Here is an 18820-nt window from a genome sequence, read left to right on the forward strand (position 1 = left end):
CAACGAATGGACAATATCGAACTTTATAAACCACTTATTTCACCATCGAGGGAAGCAGTAAACAAGACACAGAGCGTGTGTGACCTCTAGATTTGACAAGTTCTCTATTTTTATTTCCATTCACCCCGAGATTCAAGGTCATGTTATTGTGTTTTTTAATTGGACTTTGCTAGCCTTGGATCAGAGAGTGATTTTGTATTGTTGTATCAAACAATGTTGAGAAATATTAGGACATTATATTATTTGAGAGCACCTATAGTTATTGTATCGATAATTTTGTAAGCGCATTTAAGAAACTGAATTCGTGATAATAATAACATAGCAATATAAAACTAGGTGAGGTACCCCGACAGGTGTGGACCGTCATGATTTCATTGATCTTTTCCCATGGATGTCCGTATCTCGCTAATCGTATAATACGGAGGTATATTTATAATTAAACAGTAACATTTAGCGCATTAGTTATATTATCTAATAAATAATTCTAAAATAACTGGAACATTCACTAATTAAACTCACGTAACGTAGAAGGGAGAATTCCAAGGAGCCATCTTCTTTTTCTTCCATATTCCTCACGTTAGCGGCCAAAGACTTGATCTGCATGCACGCTATACCTCCGATGAGACCTGGATTCTTACATATAGGGATTCCATCAAACAACAGATCCCCGACTCGCACAGTCATGATGGGCCCGTTATTTTCTCCAAAGATACCATTCAGAGCAGCTGCCATAGCTCCCATCAGATTTGGGAACATTCGCTCGGCTGTTTGTAAAATACCCTGCGGTAAAAAAACAAAACAAAATACAAATAAATATATCAGAAATTCGAAACTAAATATCATAAAATTTGTTTTGTATTTTTAAGTATATTTGAATGTCCAAGTTCTTATTTAATACTATGAAGCGCTTCTCCCGGAGGAGCGAAAACAGAAGTTTTGTTGCAAAATTTCTCGATGCTATCAACTTCGGTGTTTGGAAATTATCGAGTTCGGAATATTATTTAAGACAGTACTAAACTTAGTTCGTTTCCGTGCGTCGTTCCTTCAACATAGTTTTCAACAAAATTATCTAAAGATATATAGCATGAGAAAAATGAATAAGAATGATAAATTATTAATATTAAAGGTAATATTAATTATTAATATATAAAATAATTATTAATATTAATGGTAAGATTTGTACATGTGCGACTTGTATTAACGCCATACAATAATAACAAATTATTTTGTTAATAAATGAAAAAATCGTAAAGTTTTTCGGCTTAGGGCAGTGAGACCCATAACCTTCATACTTGGTCTTTTGATACTCGCATTTGTTCACGGTGGGAGATAGGGGGTCGCTTTGTGTACGCTGCACGCTAATCACCATATAGATTGCGTTTTTTCTAGTTCAATTTATTTTACTTGGCTTGATTTTGTAATAACATCCACGCCACTGTTATCAATAGAAGTATTGAAAATGAGACTATATTTTATTAACAATTTAAATGGAGCCGTATTTTAACATGTACAGAGGCCAATTGTAAAAAATATTTTTGGCATATTACTGTTAAATTTATTGTAAATTTTATTTTCAGATAATGATAGTAAAAAAAATATCTTCATTTACAAAAACTTAAAAAAGACTCGTCTTTGGAAATCTGAATCTTTGAAAAGATCTGCAGGCATATAAGCGAGTCACTAAGCTAACGAGGTAGTTATATGACAAAACTGAGTACTGCTGAAATGTAGAAAAAACACGACCCTATCGTAGTTAATTACATAGTTATATTAATTAATAACGGTATACAAACCCTATACTACAACACAGACAGCTCTGCTTTACAAAACCGAACCCCTACTTTGTCAAAGCCAATATTTTCAATTAAGCGTGATGGATGCCTAAATACGACGTTTAATATGCTCGAACGACGAGAGTGCAGCTAATTAATGAAATATCCGATTTAGCAATTTAATCGCGTAATATGTTTTACGTTGCCTTTGATTCGGGATTGTGGCGGAGCCCTGTGGATTTTGTTTTGTTCATATGGTATATGAAATATTTTTTTATTTAGACAAATATGTTCCACAACACCATCGTGCAAAACATGTGTCTTTGTCTGTTCATTTCATTTAGGCGAGGCGAGGTTGACGTTTTTAATTTGTATTTCACTTAACGGGCGAGGCGAAATGACAATAATTTCCTCCCTTAAAGTGATATTCGAGCCCGACGCTCGTCGTATACGCTCATCGGAACTCGTCGTATTCAAAAAGAGTATTTGTAAAGTTCCAGTCACCATGAGCTAAAATTAAATTAAAATTAAGTAAAGGTAATTTAATTCATTCAATTCAATCAATATTAAGGCAAGTTTTATATAATTCTCTATGACAACGTTTAACGAAGCTTTACACGTTTAATACTTACAATATTGCGTACCAGAAACAATTGGTAATCATTTATAACGTTGAATAAGATGGAGATTGCGGGATCAAATTGATACCCAAGGCAAGTGTGTGCATATGTCAACAGTACTAGTACACCCCGAGTTTCAATCAGTTAAAAATATTGGTGAGTTTGTTAAAAACATCTTTTGATTACGTTGATTAGTAGATTTGATTGATTACCTTGGACATCTATCATATTGTTAATAAAATCATATAATTTTGATAGTATATAGTTGCCTGTCGGTATTCTACAGGATATATTTCGGAGAGTGTGCTCAGAAACTATTTAATTTGGTTCCCCCTCACCATTTTACCACAGAACTGCGAGACATCTTAAAGACCTGTACCGTACATAATTGACGTATTTAAGACGCGTACGAAACGATTTGCTTCTTCGTTACTGATACGCACCGCTAAGGTATGGAATACCCTCCCGACCTCCGTTTTACTCACCACCTACAATATTCAATATAACCTTCAAGTCAAGAGTGAATAGACATCTTCTAATCAAGCGCGCTCCACCTTAGACGGTATCTTCACTTTCCATCAAGTGTGAAAAAGCCAAGCGTTAGTCTTAAAATATAAAAAAAATCTAACTTAGCAAGCATGCCGGCATATTTTATTATTATAATAAGTTATTCAGATTGTCTTCGTCCTAAAACATAACACCTGACTCCTGGGCGAAAACTAAGCGTGTCTACTTTTTACTAAAATTTCATTTGCATATAATAGCATTGTACGTGAATAAAATGTTGTGAATTATCTGTCTATGTTTTTTAGGTCTATGAACAGATCTCGACGCTGGGCACGTATAACTCTGCACAGTCGTCAACACATGTTACCTTAATACCATCGCCATGGCTACGCCATTTTAAACATGCAACATATCAACGATTACATTTCACATCTTATATTATTTATACCTTTCATCATTAAGATCACAGCAGCGGAAGATTTCGTAAAATGTAAAGTTCAGTATGCGTCACATACCACAGATCTTTGCTGAGCACTCACACAAACACACGTACGAACACACTGCGTGCGTGCTTAAAGACGAATATAATTAATAAAAAAATTAATTGATAATTCTTAATAAAAACTAACAAGTTAGTTCCTAGAAACGGGCTAGTTCACGTCGGTGGAGTAGGTATTCCAAAAGTTTGGAGTTTATTCCTCTGATGCCACGCGGGCCAGTCGCTATCGTGTAGTTGTCATTAGACGCATATAGGCCTCGAGATAATATTTTACGTTACCGCCGAGCTCGAATTGAATTTAAAACTCAAATTAACGCAGATAAAAACTCAGTGGCGCTTGCCCGCGTTTGCACCCGCAATCCTCAGTAAGGAATAATGTGTTCTACCCTAAGAACCATCTCGGCTTTTGATTTAGCGAACTGTTCTAAGTGTCGAAAATAGTGGGACAAAATCGGGCGTAGTCATTATTGTTTATATTTTAGTAATTTAACTTCTATAAAAAGATTCTACTCGGAATTTTATAATATTTTCCAATTTAACTGCAGCTTAGAGAATGTACGTGAATTACAAATTGTTATTGTTCTATATGTATGTACGTGTATTTTTTTAAATATTATAAGAGGCTGATAAAATTAATTACACCGCCATCTATCACTCTTGTGTATTTGTTCGTAGAATTATTGATGCGTAGGGGCCCACATTCTCACACAGCCCTACTGCCAGTTACATATAAAATGTATATTACATAATATTTAATTATCCGACAACAATATATTGTACAATGCAATCGGATAATCAGAAGCAAACGTTGGACGGTTGTTGACGGTAATTATCCGTTGACAAATAACTGAGCGCACAGATCGACGTATGTTCGTTTGCATCCAGGCTAATATCCGGTGCGGAGAATGGGGCGAAGTGTTAAAGTTCACTACGTATAAATAACATCGCTACCTTTGAAATGGATGCGTTTCAAAGTAACTCTATTGTGTTATATAATATGAATACATATGTCGATGCAATCAAAGACCAGTTAATGAATTCGCAGTAACTCCGCAGTAACGCCCGTGACGTGTGACGGGGTTCCTAAAAAACCAAAAGATCTTTAATTGATCTTTAATTGAGGGATCTTTAATTGAATTTTTTATATAGAATAGGAAGGCGGACGAGCATATGGGCCACCTTATGGTAAGTGGTCCAACTACCGATGCCCATAGACATTGGCATTGTAAGTTAAATGTTAACCATTGCTTACATTACCAATGTTCCACCAACCTCGAGAACTAAGATGATACGTCCCGTGTGCCTGTAATTACCCTGGCTCACTCGCCCTTCAAACCAAAACACAACAATATAAGTACTGCTGTTTTGCGGTAGAATATCTGAAGATAATACCATGCTATTCTTTTTACCTAAATATAGCAAATAAAAACACATCCCGTAGTCATGTAAGTTAAGTGTAGGTCTTTGTGCAAATACATTATTATTACTAAAAAAATGTTCATTGGTCATTGTAATATACTTTGACTAGAATTATCGTGTCCAGTCGTATAATCCAGAGTTTGACGATCGACGACCGACTCGGCGTACATACTTAAAGCGAACCTTAAGCTCGTCAAATAATGTTGAACCTAATAACAGAAGCAGCGTTGCTCTGCAACTAGTCCTGTCACCAGGGCTAAAGTCTTCATCCCCTAGGCGGATCAGTAAATCAAACACTTCAAATTTCCAACAAACGGATACGTCAAGGTAATCTCGTCATGTTTAAGAACCTCAAATATCATAAATTGTTATATATAAATTTAGTTTAATGTAGTTTTTAATAAAGTTCCTATTATAAAATATAATAGGAACTGATTGAAATAATTGAAATACACAAACAAACTCAGAAATAATATTACATTGTCGAAATTAATGTCGTGTCAACATCAGAATTTTGAATGAAAAAGGCGATATTTTGTTGATTGTGAATTAATCTAAAAGGGAAAAGTATATATCGGTGACGGCGCGTCTATGATGTACATGATAAAATGTCTACTACCGTGAAATGTGTTACTATTATGATCAAGTTTAAAACAGATTATCGATGCCACGAAACGATCTCTTTGGCAGTAATCAAATACATAAATGAAAGCTGTTACTATTCGATATTTTTAGTGTATAGTGTGAATTCCAAACATATTCTAACGCGCATGTACTGGAAAAATAGCCGCATATTATGATATAATTAGCAATAGCTTATAGCATTTTGGACAGTACTTATATTTAATAAGTAATTAGCCTATTATGTAATACATTATAATTCTACATAAAGAAATAAATAGTTTGTTGTTTATTTATTGTTTTTTTCAAAAATATTTTTTGCTATGCTATTTTTAGATAATTACAATAACTTTCCACTTTTTCCGCTTCAGTTAAGCGTAAAGCTCACGAGTTCCAAGCTCAGGATCGGATCTGTGACTTTCACATCGTTAGTCAGCCGTACACCGTTGAGCTACCAATAGTCCTAAGAGCATTTATCCTAATCATTACAAAGTACTAATTTCAATGAAGTCAATTAATAAGAGTAGTACTAAAGTTGGTGCTACATAAGGCTACATATAAATCAGATCGTTACGTAACATTTTAATCCGTAGTCCATTACTGAAGGGCATGCTTTGAATGTCCATATTTACTAAGTTGGTCGGAGCCCCGCACAAAGAATTGTGAACATTTCTGATTAAACTAATGGAAGTATTACGAAATATCAGAGATGCTATTCAGAAACTGTTTTTGTTTTATGACAAGGAAATTCAGTACATGGAATACATTGAATTTTGTGCTCTTTTTCTTTTATCCGATAATCATATGCAAACATTTGCTTATTAATCATACTATGTTTCCTAAGCATGCCATATATATAGTATAAATATTAGAAATAGTTTTTTTTTAAATATCTGATAAAAAACGTTAAATGTGAGGTAGTAGTAAGATATAACTTAGATGGTAAAAAATGTTTTAAAGACTTTTAAATTAAATATTCTGGTTAAATATCGAATTGATATTCTAAATTTTACCGTATTTCCTAGGTTTGGGTGCTCATCAAGAATTGAAACAAATAGTAAGCTATGAATAACGCATGCGTCAATGTGTATTCCAAGATATTCGACTGATGAAACTCTGTTTCGACAAACTGAAGAGGAGGAGCATTTGTTGGTGTCAAGAACATTACGACCGTCCCCGCATTTTATTTGTATCTCTTCCTGCTTCTGAATAAACTTTTTTTTATTCATAGGCTGTTTTAGGTTTTTTTAATAAGTTGTTTACATCATCATTTTAAATATAAAAGCAGGTGTGTTATTAGAAACTTTTGACCGTCAGCGTTCCTAACTAAATCTATAAAATATTTACGGTGTAAATGCGAATAAAGTTTAGTTGTGTTGTTATTTCAATTAATTCAGTCATTAATCTGTGTGATCCGATTTATTTTATCAAACGATTATGATATGGGATCCAGTGATTACAGCTATGCCATGGAAGGAGTCCAAGCTTGCGCAATGAGAAACAGTTGCTGATGCAATCTAAGTTGAAAACACTGAATATAATTTCAAAACACTATTCAAATACTTTTATATGACCCGTTTTTTCATAATTTATGTAATGATATATGAGAGAGATCAAGCAAGAAAATAATTATGTACATATATTTTCTTATTGATACTCTAAGTAAAAACAAGTAGTCATGTTTGTGACGTAAGAATTCACATATCTAATATAGTGTTGAAAATATTGTTTTCGACACAATTATACTCTTTAGTGTTATCTTGCGTAGCACTATTTTTCACAAGTCCTTTTTATAATATTAACCTCAGTTTACATTCATAGTCATACCTATAAACGACATATAAACTAGAGATCCGGTACAGTCGAAACTCAATCTAGTTCATTGAGAAACTCGGTATAGCACTAAAAAAGTAAACCCAATGAATGTCAAAAAGCCAAGTTTTCGTTGCAACGAACGATAGGCCACGTGCTCGACATTAGCATTTGGTAATGTGATAGTAAACTATGAATGTTTTGTTTTATTAAATATAATTAATGAGCTTTATTACTTTGAACAGACGGACATTGAATTTTATTTATAATAATCGTTAGTTGTCAACTTTAAGCTTATTTTAATCATAAATTGTTATTTATTATTTCAATTTTAAGTACTTATATTATGTTGGGAAAAATAAACAACATTTTCCATTACGAATTTAGGTTTAAATGCCCCACTGAACCGAGCTGGGAAATACTACAATAATTTATCAGAAAATGTTGATTTTGATATATTTTATAAATCGGCCAAACTCAAAACATACTTTATGAAGTTATATGATTAAAAAAATACCTCTTACATATATAGATTCAATTGAATTAATGTTTTATTTAAAAAAAAAAACATTTCAAAATTTTACAAACTTTAACGACGTATACCTTCCATGCGTGTAATGTGCTTAAGCAGGGTACAAAGTTTTCTCTTCACGTACTAATTTATAGATTTCAGAAGATGTCTGACTGTTTTCAGGATAAAATGTGTCCGCTCCGCGTAGAGATTCTAAAATGGATTAAAGCCGCCTGGTGTCCCCGTGACCTATATTCTTTGATCAATTAGTATGCAATACCGTTTTCCGAGAAATAGTGAAAAGCCCAACTCTGCAATAAAATACTGGTGCACACATATTTATCTCGCTGAAAATGTGTAAAATGTGGTAGCTACAATAAATACTCTTTTTGTTATCCCAAAAGCTGATAGACTAGTCGAGGTTTGAGAATGTCTGGCAAAAAAGCAATATATTAATACATTAGAGAAAGAAAATATTGTTAATACGGCACGCTTGGTATGGCATTCTGCAATCTGGGAGCAATGCAGCCGCGAATACAGCCATCTTTAGTGAGAAATTATTGAAAGGGATAACAAAAACTTGACCGTTACGTCGGTATACATTTTCTTGAAAAATATTTTAGCGTGTTCTCGATTAGCATACGATATACCGAAATAGTGGTCTCGACATGACATGAGAGACATGCCTTCAGAGGGTGGCACAAATTGACCTTATAAAGCGTGCGGCGTTACTTGTTCCTTACACTATATTATTATTATCATACTATATTAAATTTTATGTAATATATTAAAACTGTAGAATTATTCTGTTGTTACTTATGAAAAAATGTTAATCTCCATGAATATTAAAACAAGAGGCCTTTCTAATTAACGGTTATCTAAGTATTTTTTAGCAATTTTAAAACTTATTTTTAGCAAGCCCTTTAATCACTCCGATGACTCGTAATGGAGTGTGTGCATTTAAACAAAGACTAGCGCGCTAAGGGTAACTTAACGATCTACAAATTAATAAATATAAATTCTACAAAATAAATACAAAAATATTTACTAAAAAATATGAATTCAATATAGTAAAACAGGATGATTGTGTTCAAAATACTCCAAAATTTGTTACTTGTAATATCTGCACTCGAATATTTACAAGTCGGTTAGGAACTAGTATATTCTCTGTAATAAAGAGACAAGGGGATGGGCTATAGGGATATTAAATTCCGAGAGTGCGAAAGCTTCATAGAAAGTGGCTTGAAGATAGAGAAGTCTGTTTTTGTCTTTGATATTAATTTTTTTTGGATTAATTCCTTTAAAATGATCTCGATAATAAGTTAGATTTTACCCCCAGCCAAGACGGATGGATAGAAGGACGGGATATGTCGTAATTAATAAAAAATTAGGACCTTACCTGAGAATGAGAAGTGATTAATGAGAAGTGATTAAAAGAACTGAACGTACGGCAAACCGAGTCATCTCAGGAATGGGAATTGTCAGATGCTTACGTAATTACACCATAACCGATTCCTGAAAGGCTGTTAGATTATATAAGTCGGAAGGTACATAACGTTAAGTTCAAGTTTGTTTGTTTTGTTTGATAGGAAATATTGTTGAAACATCCGTATCTACTAAAACCCTAAAATCTTTTATCGTATAACGGAAAAGATGTTTTTTGTGGTTTTAACAATAAAGTATACTTGTATCGTAATATAACGTTATAATATTCTCTGAAGTTATATAAAGAATAATTTGAACAACTTGCAGGGCTTTTATAAAGACTGGGCGGCAGCTTCGGAAAAAGATAACTCTCCATTCATTGAAAATTTTGTAAGCGGTTGGTTTTTTGTTTTACCTTCTTGTTCATAACAAAGACATATTATTCAACCATTCTGTATAAACAATCTAGGAACTCAGCTAAAATGAAACAGATAGAGGACTTCAATACAAACAAGCACCACTGAGTTCTCGTGATCTTAAGTGGGTATTAGTCAATTTGTGTGTCCATGAATCAACAACCTGAGCATGGCTTAGTGGCGGGCTTTTTCATTAACTTATTCAATTCGTGAGGTTAAGAGCAAGCAAATAAAGACCTTTAATGATTGTTATGCTAGCCAGATACGTGCATGCGTGGTTTATAAACATCATTTAAAATAACGATGCATAATGTCTAACAAATTTGGACTCAAATGAAATCACATCAAAATATTCTTTATTCAAATAGGCAAGAATGAAATGAAAAGCAACCGGCAAGAAACTAAGTAGTTACACTTTTCCATCATTTAATTACAGACTTATGTCAATCAAGTAAACTAACAATACGTTTGGCCATTTTATATATTCGGCCTGGAAATCAACAAATACTAACTCGACGCTTTTTTTCTATTTATAAATTACGTTGAGTGATATGCCTTACATTTTATCAATGTTTTGACATGAGATTTGAATTTGTCAGTAGATCAAGACAAAACATCTGTGGAATGTTATTATACAAACGTATACCGTGCCCCAGGAAGGAAGTATTGACTTTGCGGAGTAGGAAACTTATTGTTATAAGTTTGACTAAATTAATATCTTAAGGATAACTATTATTGTTGGATTTCTTGTAGAAAATATCAAATATAAATTATCTATATATTGAAATAACTGGTTAAAATAACAGTAGGAGACAGTTAAGCCAACTGCATTAAGTAAAATCAACCATAAAATCATTGGTAAAATGTAGTAATATATAACAAACGTACTTTAAAACGCTACGTATAGGTTATGTGGGGAAATTATCGGCTGATGTTAACACTTGTGGGCTTTATGAAATGAAAAACAGTCAAATTATTACACTTAATTTATAATAGACGGCGTAACGTGGTGCCAGGAATTCTTAACACGAATGCGCTCCTATGGCATGTCCTGCCCACTTTATACAAAAATAATCGGAAGTGAGTTTATGAACTAATAAATTATGGTTTACAACGTAATTTAATAATATGATGATTAACGAAATTATTAATAATGAATTATAGACATAATAAGGTATACGTAAATAAATCACAGAGATAAATATCATTGGGAGTAGTTATTATACGCCACAACAGCTGGGCGCCTATGTGGTACTTGTTAACACTATAGTTAGACATGTGAAGGGGCAATGTCAATTGTCTATTTGTTATCCGCCTGGTGACGGACGAATGAAGTATGGAGATGAATGAATGCATTTATGGGGACAGCATAAAAGCTAAGACCGGCTGTTATTTGTGAGCTTAAGATATAACCAAAATCGTTTGGGCAATTGTATTGACTTCATTAAAGCATTTTGGTTCCAGTTCTGTCCGGGGTTTTCTTAGTTATATTTGTATATGTAATCTATCTTCTGATATGCTGTGTTCGGTTATTTCGCTTTTACGTCGTGAGTATTGTTATCATTATGTTTTCAAGACGAGTAAATAGACCACTTGAAAGAAAGAAATCTCAGATCCTGTATCATGTGCATGTAATTATTACATCTCTCAACAGTAAAAACGGTCGAGAGCAATAGTGCACAAGCACTATATTGATGTTATGATCGATAAGTGGGCGGCGCTTACCCACGGTATTCGCTGCACAGAGCCGTACTACGGGTGCGTTCGAACTGGTTGCACGACAATTTTTATTTAATTTCGAATAATATAAAGTTAAACTCGATATAATTATTTAGCTACTTGCAGATTTACATAACTGACATTATTTTAAATGTTAAATGTTATATAATATTTTCTACTGTAAACTGCGCTCCGATACAAAGTATTTATCGGTTCTAACTCAACAATAATGTTTTGTTTAAAGGTAAACTTGTAACATATTGTTTCAGACTGAATCGATTAAGAGGCAAAATATATTTGTTTGCAATACTATACATCTATGAAAACAATATTTTCACTAAATACTGAGATGTGATTTCAGCCCGACAATAGTCTCGTTACGTTTATATTTCTGCGCAAATGGTAGGTTCAACGATATGAGTTGATCTATTAGACCGCGCACCAGCCAATCATGACACAGTAGCGACATCGTACGATATAAACACTACAAAACATCCGAGCTAAAAAATGTAAAAATACTATAAACTGTGATTTAAATTGAATGTTTTGTTTTCATTAGAAACTGATACGAGTCGTATGAGCAATATACAGTTACACCGAAGACTATAGTGCTTGTAATGAATGAGCTTTAAATAACCAAAATAATTCGAACATCAAAATAACGGCTGACGATCGTTGGCAAAGTGGTAAGTTTATTTCTTACTTTACCTTACTATTCATGGATTGCATTTTTATCCTTAGCATGGTGAAATCCTTCTTTAAGCTTCGAACTTTATGTATAAGAAACAGTAACAGTAAACAGTAACAGCCTGATAATGTCCACTGCTGGGCTAAGGCCTCCTCTCCCTTATAAGAAACTGGTACCAGGTGCGTATTTTAAAAATCAAACGTCTATGCCATCATCTAGAAGGAGCCTTACTGAAGTTAATTGTGACACTGGCGCGTTGTTAACGCAACTCAATTGGTTGCGATGTTCTTTTACCAAGTCATGTTCGTATGTAATCAACACGACACCTAGGAAAAATTTGTGAAAACTAGAACACCACTTTGATAAGTAAAAAGTCAAAAATAAAGTTTAGAAAAGAGTAGAGATGGAGTTTTTAGAAATTTCAAATTATTATAGGCCCAGCCTCTATCCCTTTTTAAGGATGATGTTAAATCCTTACAAACCCCATGCCTTCTACTTAACAACTTAAATAGTTAACGGCCAGAAATTTGAGCTTATTCTGAAGTATTTCTGGCAACTTTCTGTAGGATTGCAATGGTAACCATGGTGTATCGAGTGACACCTTATTAGGTGTCACTCGATACAAAAAAGCTGTATCTAGACACAATATATTATTGAATATCTCTAAGTTTTAACTAATTTTAATTTGACGGTAGCAGCGTTTAAAGATGACATCAAAGCATGCCGCATTTTGACCTGGCTGTATCTTGTATAGGTAGTTTAATTAGGTTTTTCATGGTTGTACATGACGATGATGAAATCCTTCTGGCCGATTTCGGCCGCGGCGGCCAATCTCAAGAGATATTAGCCAACTGCGCAGGACATATTATAGTGCACAAGTGTGTGCGCAAACACAGGTGCACTCTCTATTTCTTCACTCTAATAATCCGATAGAACACACGACCGGAAAGAGTTCAGGCGCAGTTCAACCTGAAGTTTTCTCCGTGCTTCCCGAGGCACAGGAGTACACACTTATAAATTTCAGACTCCGGGCTGCTACTGAGAATTTTCGAGAGAAAAACTCAATAACTTTTTATTGGCCCGACTTGGAATTTGAATCCCTCGGGATCTTTGGCCTTATATACAGCAACTAAACTAACGTGGCAGTGGTACGAATAGAGACACACGGTACATACACAAACAACATAAAGATCAAAATAACTAGTTACGTGTGATAGCGGATAGCGTAAAATATCTATAAAACCTAAGCTAACCCTTTCGTTGTATCCTCGGTCCGACATGATCGCTGTCGCGGAGCTCCGATTTCGTAGCCGTAGTCCCGCTATGCATTTTATTACAAGAGTCAGTTTTGTAAGTTTTTATAAAAGCTGCTCTTACTAAACGATATTACTTTCTTTGTTTTTCCTAACAAGGCTTTTCATCTTTTATTATTCCGCCATTTTAATTGCTTTTCTAGCTGATAAATTAAATTTTAATACCCAAAGCATCTCTTCTAGTTGCTAGGGTTCCGTAACCAATCCTGGAACTTATTTCTTTACGGCTTTTATATTTCTCATAGTATCGTAGTGGCGTTACCTAATAACGAAAGATTAAAAGGTTTTCAGTTAGGAAAAGTTATTTTTTGGCAATATTTTAAGTGCTTAAATAAAAAAAATAAATTTTAAAGAAATCATTCTAAATGTGGCAAAATAAACTGAAGTATTTGATTTATAAACTAATTTTAATACTTATATTTTCATTAGGTCCTCTCAACGCCGGCTCGGGCAAACTAGGCGCTCTGGGGAAATAACAAATATGGCGTTCCTTGAAACGAAAATATTCGCAACAAAATAAAACATAAATGTATTTTTTTAATTTACTCGAGGAATAAATATAAGATATCTTCGAAGCGGCCTTAATCTTAATTCAAATTCAAAAATTTCTAAATTCTTGCAAGCGTTAACGTGATTAAAATAAACAAAAAATACTTTGTTTAAGTAAACTCTTACTGATGGTACCACTGGTTCGGAATGTAGAATCTACCGATACGTACCGACGTTAACCTCAGTACCTACTCGTATGACGTACCCATCGATAGTATACATGCAATAATCATATACAATCAAGACTATATATTCTTTATGGAAATTAACGAATACCTTCTTACATAAATTTGTACAAATCTTATTTAATAATTATTTTTTAAGCTTGCTTTAAATTATTTTAATGTAAGCGTAACGAATATGTTATCTTTAATTTAACTAAATACGTAATAAAATACTTCAACAACAACTTTAAAATTTAAATATTAACCTTGCGTTTTAGTACCAAAACCCTTATCTAAATCAAAGTGTAGATTTATAAACGCTCACGATCACCACGCCACGTCGCCTTAAACCTATTACGAACCGTTTAAAAGTTCAAATAGCCGGACATCCGCCGACGGTGCGCCAAATTGAATATCGTGTCCTGTAATTAGCCGAACATGAAACTTCATTCTAACTTAATACTCTAGTCGTGAGATCGAAAGTGTTTTGACTACACAATTATTTGGTTTTCATGAAGTACCTATTTAAACTTACTTGGCGGTAGTGTTTTGCGCAAGCTCGTCTGAGTAGATACCACTCACTCATTGCTAAAATTACAGCTACATAGCACTTCCTCATGTTGTTTATTTCATAATTTAAAGGGCCAGTTGCCAGTTAATTACAGACACGAAGAACATAATATCTTAGTTTCTAAGGTCGAGGGCGCATTGCAGATGTAAGAAATGGTTTAATGTTACAACTAATTGTTAATAATAAAACATAAATCAGAATATACTTTATTCAAGTAGGCTTTTGTAAGCTTGTCAAGTTAGGATTACATAAAATGACAGGATAGCTCAGTCATTTCTTTCCATTTATATGCATGTCAGTACCATGGTATTTAACAAGATTGTATAGTACTTAAAACAATTGACTTGGTCGATGTAAAAGAAATATTCTAAGAGAACTATACGCTTGTTCAGTATCAGGTATTGTTATTAATAGATTATTAATTGACGTGCATATTTTTATTTATAGTATAGGTAGGCGGACGAGCATATGAGCCACCTGATGGTAAGTGGTCACCAATGCCCATAGACATTGGCATTTACAGTAAGAAATGTTAATCATCGCATAAATCGCCAAGGCGATGGCGCCTTTGGAACTAAGATGTTATGTCCCTTGTGCCTGTAATCACACTGGCTCACTCACCCTTCAAACCGGAACTACTGCTGTTTTGCGGTAGAATATCTGATGAGTGGATGGTACCTACCCAAACGAGCTTGCACAATGCCCCACCACCAGTAATATACCACCAGTACCAACACCAGTATGGACGTCAACAATGACATTACATGTACTTATAAACCATGCAATTTAGGATTAGGATGAGGGAAACATCGAACCAAACCATAATTATAATTTGGGACTGTATTAATTGTAATTTGGGACTGTAGTTCATTTTTTTTGTCTTTATAATTAGTTTCAGGTTGACCTTAAATTAAAAATACCTATAAACAAAACAATTATTAGAAAAGTAAATGAATGCTACTTTTAGTATTAATTGATTTTGTTAATTACTGCTTTCTAAATAACAAGACAATAATAAGAGATTTAATAATATTGCTACAATTAATAACTCTCTTACGTTAAAAATACAAAATAAAAAATATTTACGAAAACAATCTCTTCTAAAAGCAGAAAGAAATGTTTCATGAAGTAACAGCGGCATTAATAATAATAATAACTAACCATTCTTAGCAATTAGGTAAATTATATTGTATTTTTGTATTGCTAATCATGTCGATTATAAAAGTAGATTCATACAATGAAATGACAGTGTTTTATTTTATCACAATGACAGTCATTCTAATGATACCTAGTAACTGACCAGCATTTTACATCTGTATGTTCGAGCGATCGATGGCTATGAATCCTAAGAGACAGCCAACTTGAATAAACTTCAATTGGATTAAGAACTAAAATTTTACTGTTTACGATTTTTTATGAAAGTAGACGAAGAAGAATACCATTAAAAATGTAATTTAAAAACTCGTGGTGAACTGCTACTGAACTATTCGCAACAAATTATATTCTTTTGATAGAATAAAGTACTCGTTAAGTATCGTACGAAACTTATCCCTCACATACTTTCTCTCACATAAATCCACTTAAGTGCGTCGATGCGTGCAATGTGAACGTTAGATTTCTTTGTTGTAATTTTTCCTGCGACTTATATTCTATCCTTTGTGCGTCTGACTTTACTTTTTATTTCTACTTTACGAAATATTATTCACCATAAATAGATGCACTGCAGTGCAGTGAGCGATACACTTTTCTGTTGCGGTTTTGTTTATGTTAGGCTGAAATGTTGCGAAAAGGTTTCTTTATTCTTACAGTATTATACATAGAATCATGTCGCCTCAGCGATGCAGGCCATCATACTTATGAATAAAAGGAGACATTACACTTATGGCAAAATCCAAATAAAATGCGCAATATTCTATCGAAATTGCCAAAATATATACGTAACAGTTGTCCATTAAAATAGAGTTAAATTCACCTAGAGTTACAGCTGAACAAAACATATAAATTATAGAGTACATATTTTTGTGCGCAAACACACATTTTCTTCCTCTCACAAGCAATTTTAGGAAACCGTTGTATCCGCAGACGTATAATCTAGTCACATAGGGCCTAAATGGCTCCTATGCTATCAAACGACAAAAGTTCAGTGGATTCGTAATAGTTTACTCGGTGATAAGTACATTAAACATCTAATATAGCAGACGATAGTCCTGTTAATAATGTTATTTGATATTCGAAAAGTTTTAAGCATGGTGCATAATATGCAGAGCTGCATAATACAAAGTTCAGCAACTACATCAAACAGGTACTAAACGCGTGCAAATATATATAATATTTTACAAAATATTCAATTAAGGAATTTAATATTTAAGTAACGTTCGAATATTGAGTTGGTTGCTTTTTATTTTTTGACGAAACGTAATAACTTGTGTGACATCGTAATTACCAAGACATTTTCACGCAAACAGCTTAAATAAATTTCTCTAATATAATTTACTACGACCTTGATAACTTATATAAAATGATATAGATACGTATAACAAATGTTTAAAGTTCGTGTCTGTACGCATTGGTATATTTTTTCAGGTAGTTTTATTGATTAAATTAATTTAGTATTGTGGTCTTTACCTAGACTTTGCGCGAAAGCCGTAACCATATATGTAATGTACATTATGTACAATGAATTACCCAATTGTTACATCGCCAATGCGCCACCAACCTTGGAAACTAAGATGCCATGTCATGTCCCTGTAGTTACACCGACTCATTTACTCTTCAAACCGGAACGCAACAATACTAAGTATTGCTGTTTGGCAGTAGAATATCTGGTGGGTGGGTGGTACCTCAAACCCTATCAAATCAATTAAATATTTTATAACTCCTATGATAAATAATTTTACCTTCAATTTTCGGTTAAGATGCAAGTGTTCTCACAAGAGTAAACCATCTCGATTATGAAATATTTGTATAGTACACAGTAATATACAGTGTATATAATATATATAAACAGAGAGTTGTAGCTATTTAATATTAAAGATATTCGTGCACAAAGTCGATTTTACTTCAATGAACCTTATGTGAATGTCATTTGTGAGATATTAACTCCACTAACGTTACTCTTCATAATATTTTAACATGTACGGATAGCGTTTATTCTATCAGTACACGTTAAAATATTAATTATATAAAGGTAGTTTATGTAAAACAGGCATTAATAGACAGCGTAGCGAAGTGAAACTTTCTTTCATTCAATAATTAAAACGACAGAGGAAATCATCAAAAAATTCGAAGTTTTAAAAACAGGACAAACTGACAAATACATCCAGACGAAGCCGGCCCATTATCAAAATAAAAGAAAAGGTCTCGAAAAAACTCCAGCAACAGAAGCCGCGTCGTGCTGGTTCGCGACATCAAAAAAGATTACTTCGCATCGCATTGCGAACTTCGTGGACAAAACGTAAACGACGAAAAATACTAATTAAAAAACTCATTATTGTCGCCACGTACTTAAGTTTTTGCTTTCGATTCAAACTATTGGTCGAACTCGAACTCGAAAACTACCAACTCGTTATTTATAATCTCCTTGATTACCTTATTACTAATTGGAGTCTCATTTATTTGTCATCGCGTGTAAAGCCTCAATGGACAACAATGACAACAAACAATGAAATGACAGCAATCATTGCGCATTAAAAAATAATAACTACGTTCGTAGCAATTTTCATTAATTCAAACATTCAAAGATAATAATAATGTTCATTATTATTATTATCAAATCAAATCAAGGACCACGGTTCCATTTAGTACAAATTTGTCCCTTATTCCATATTTTATGATTTAATTTAAATTAATATCTTAGAAAAATAATTATGGTCAATGGTGCAATGGCGAAGTAGCCCGAGCAAAGAATTTGTATGTACCAAGTTTACTTATTGGTAGGGCTTTTTGGAACCCCGTCGGTACGCACCACTCGTTTATCACATATTCTACCGTCAAACAGCAATACTTAGTATCATTGTGTATCAGTGTAACGACAGGCACAAGCGACATAACATCTTAGTTACCAAGGTTGGTGGCGATGTAAAAGAGCCTTAATGTTTCTTACAGTGCTAATGTCTATGGATGGTGGTGATCACTTACCATCAGATGGTCCACATCTGTCCAATTTTCAATTATTTATCATACTAAAAAAACGGGCTAACATAATACAGAACGAA

General features: G+C 33.5%; 1 protein-coding gene across 1 annotated transcript in view; it reads right to left on the bottom strand.

The window, feature by feature from the left end:
* The window catches only part of LOC126780581 (sensory neuron membrane protein 2-like), a 73093-nt gene that overhangs the window by 48145 nt on the left and 6128 nt on the right, over positions 1-18820 (bottom strand). The window contains exon 4 of the mRNA XM_050505178.1: positions 520-780. Coding sequence (XP_050361135.1) covers positions 520-780 — 261 coding nt within the window. The remainder of the gene's footprint in view (positions 1-519; positions 781-18820) is intronic.

The sequence above is a fragment of the Nymphalis io genome, chromosome Z (assembly GCF_905147045.1).
Source record: "Nymphalis io chromosome Z, ilAglIoxx1.1, whole genome shotgun sequence".
Taxonomy (NCBI): Eukaryota; Metazoa; Arthropoda; class Insecta; order Lepidoptera; family Nymphalidae; genus Nymphalis; species Nymphalis io.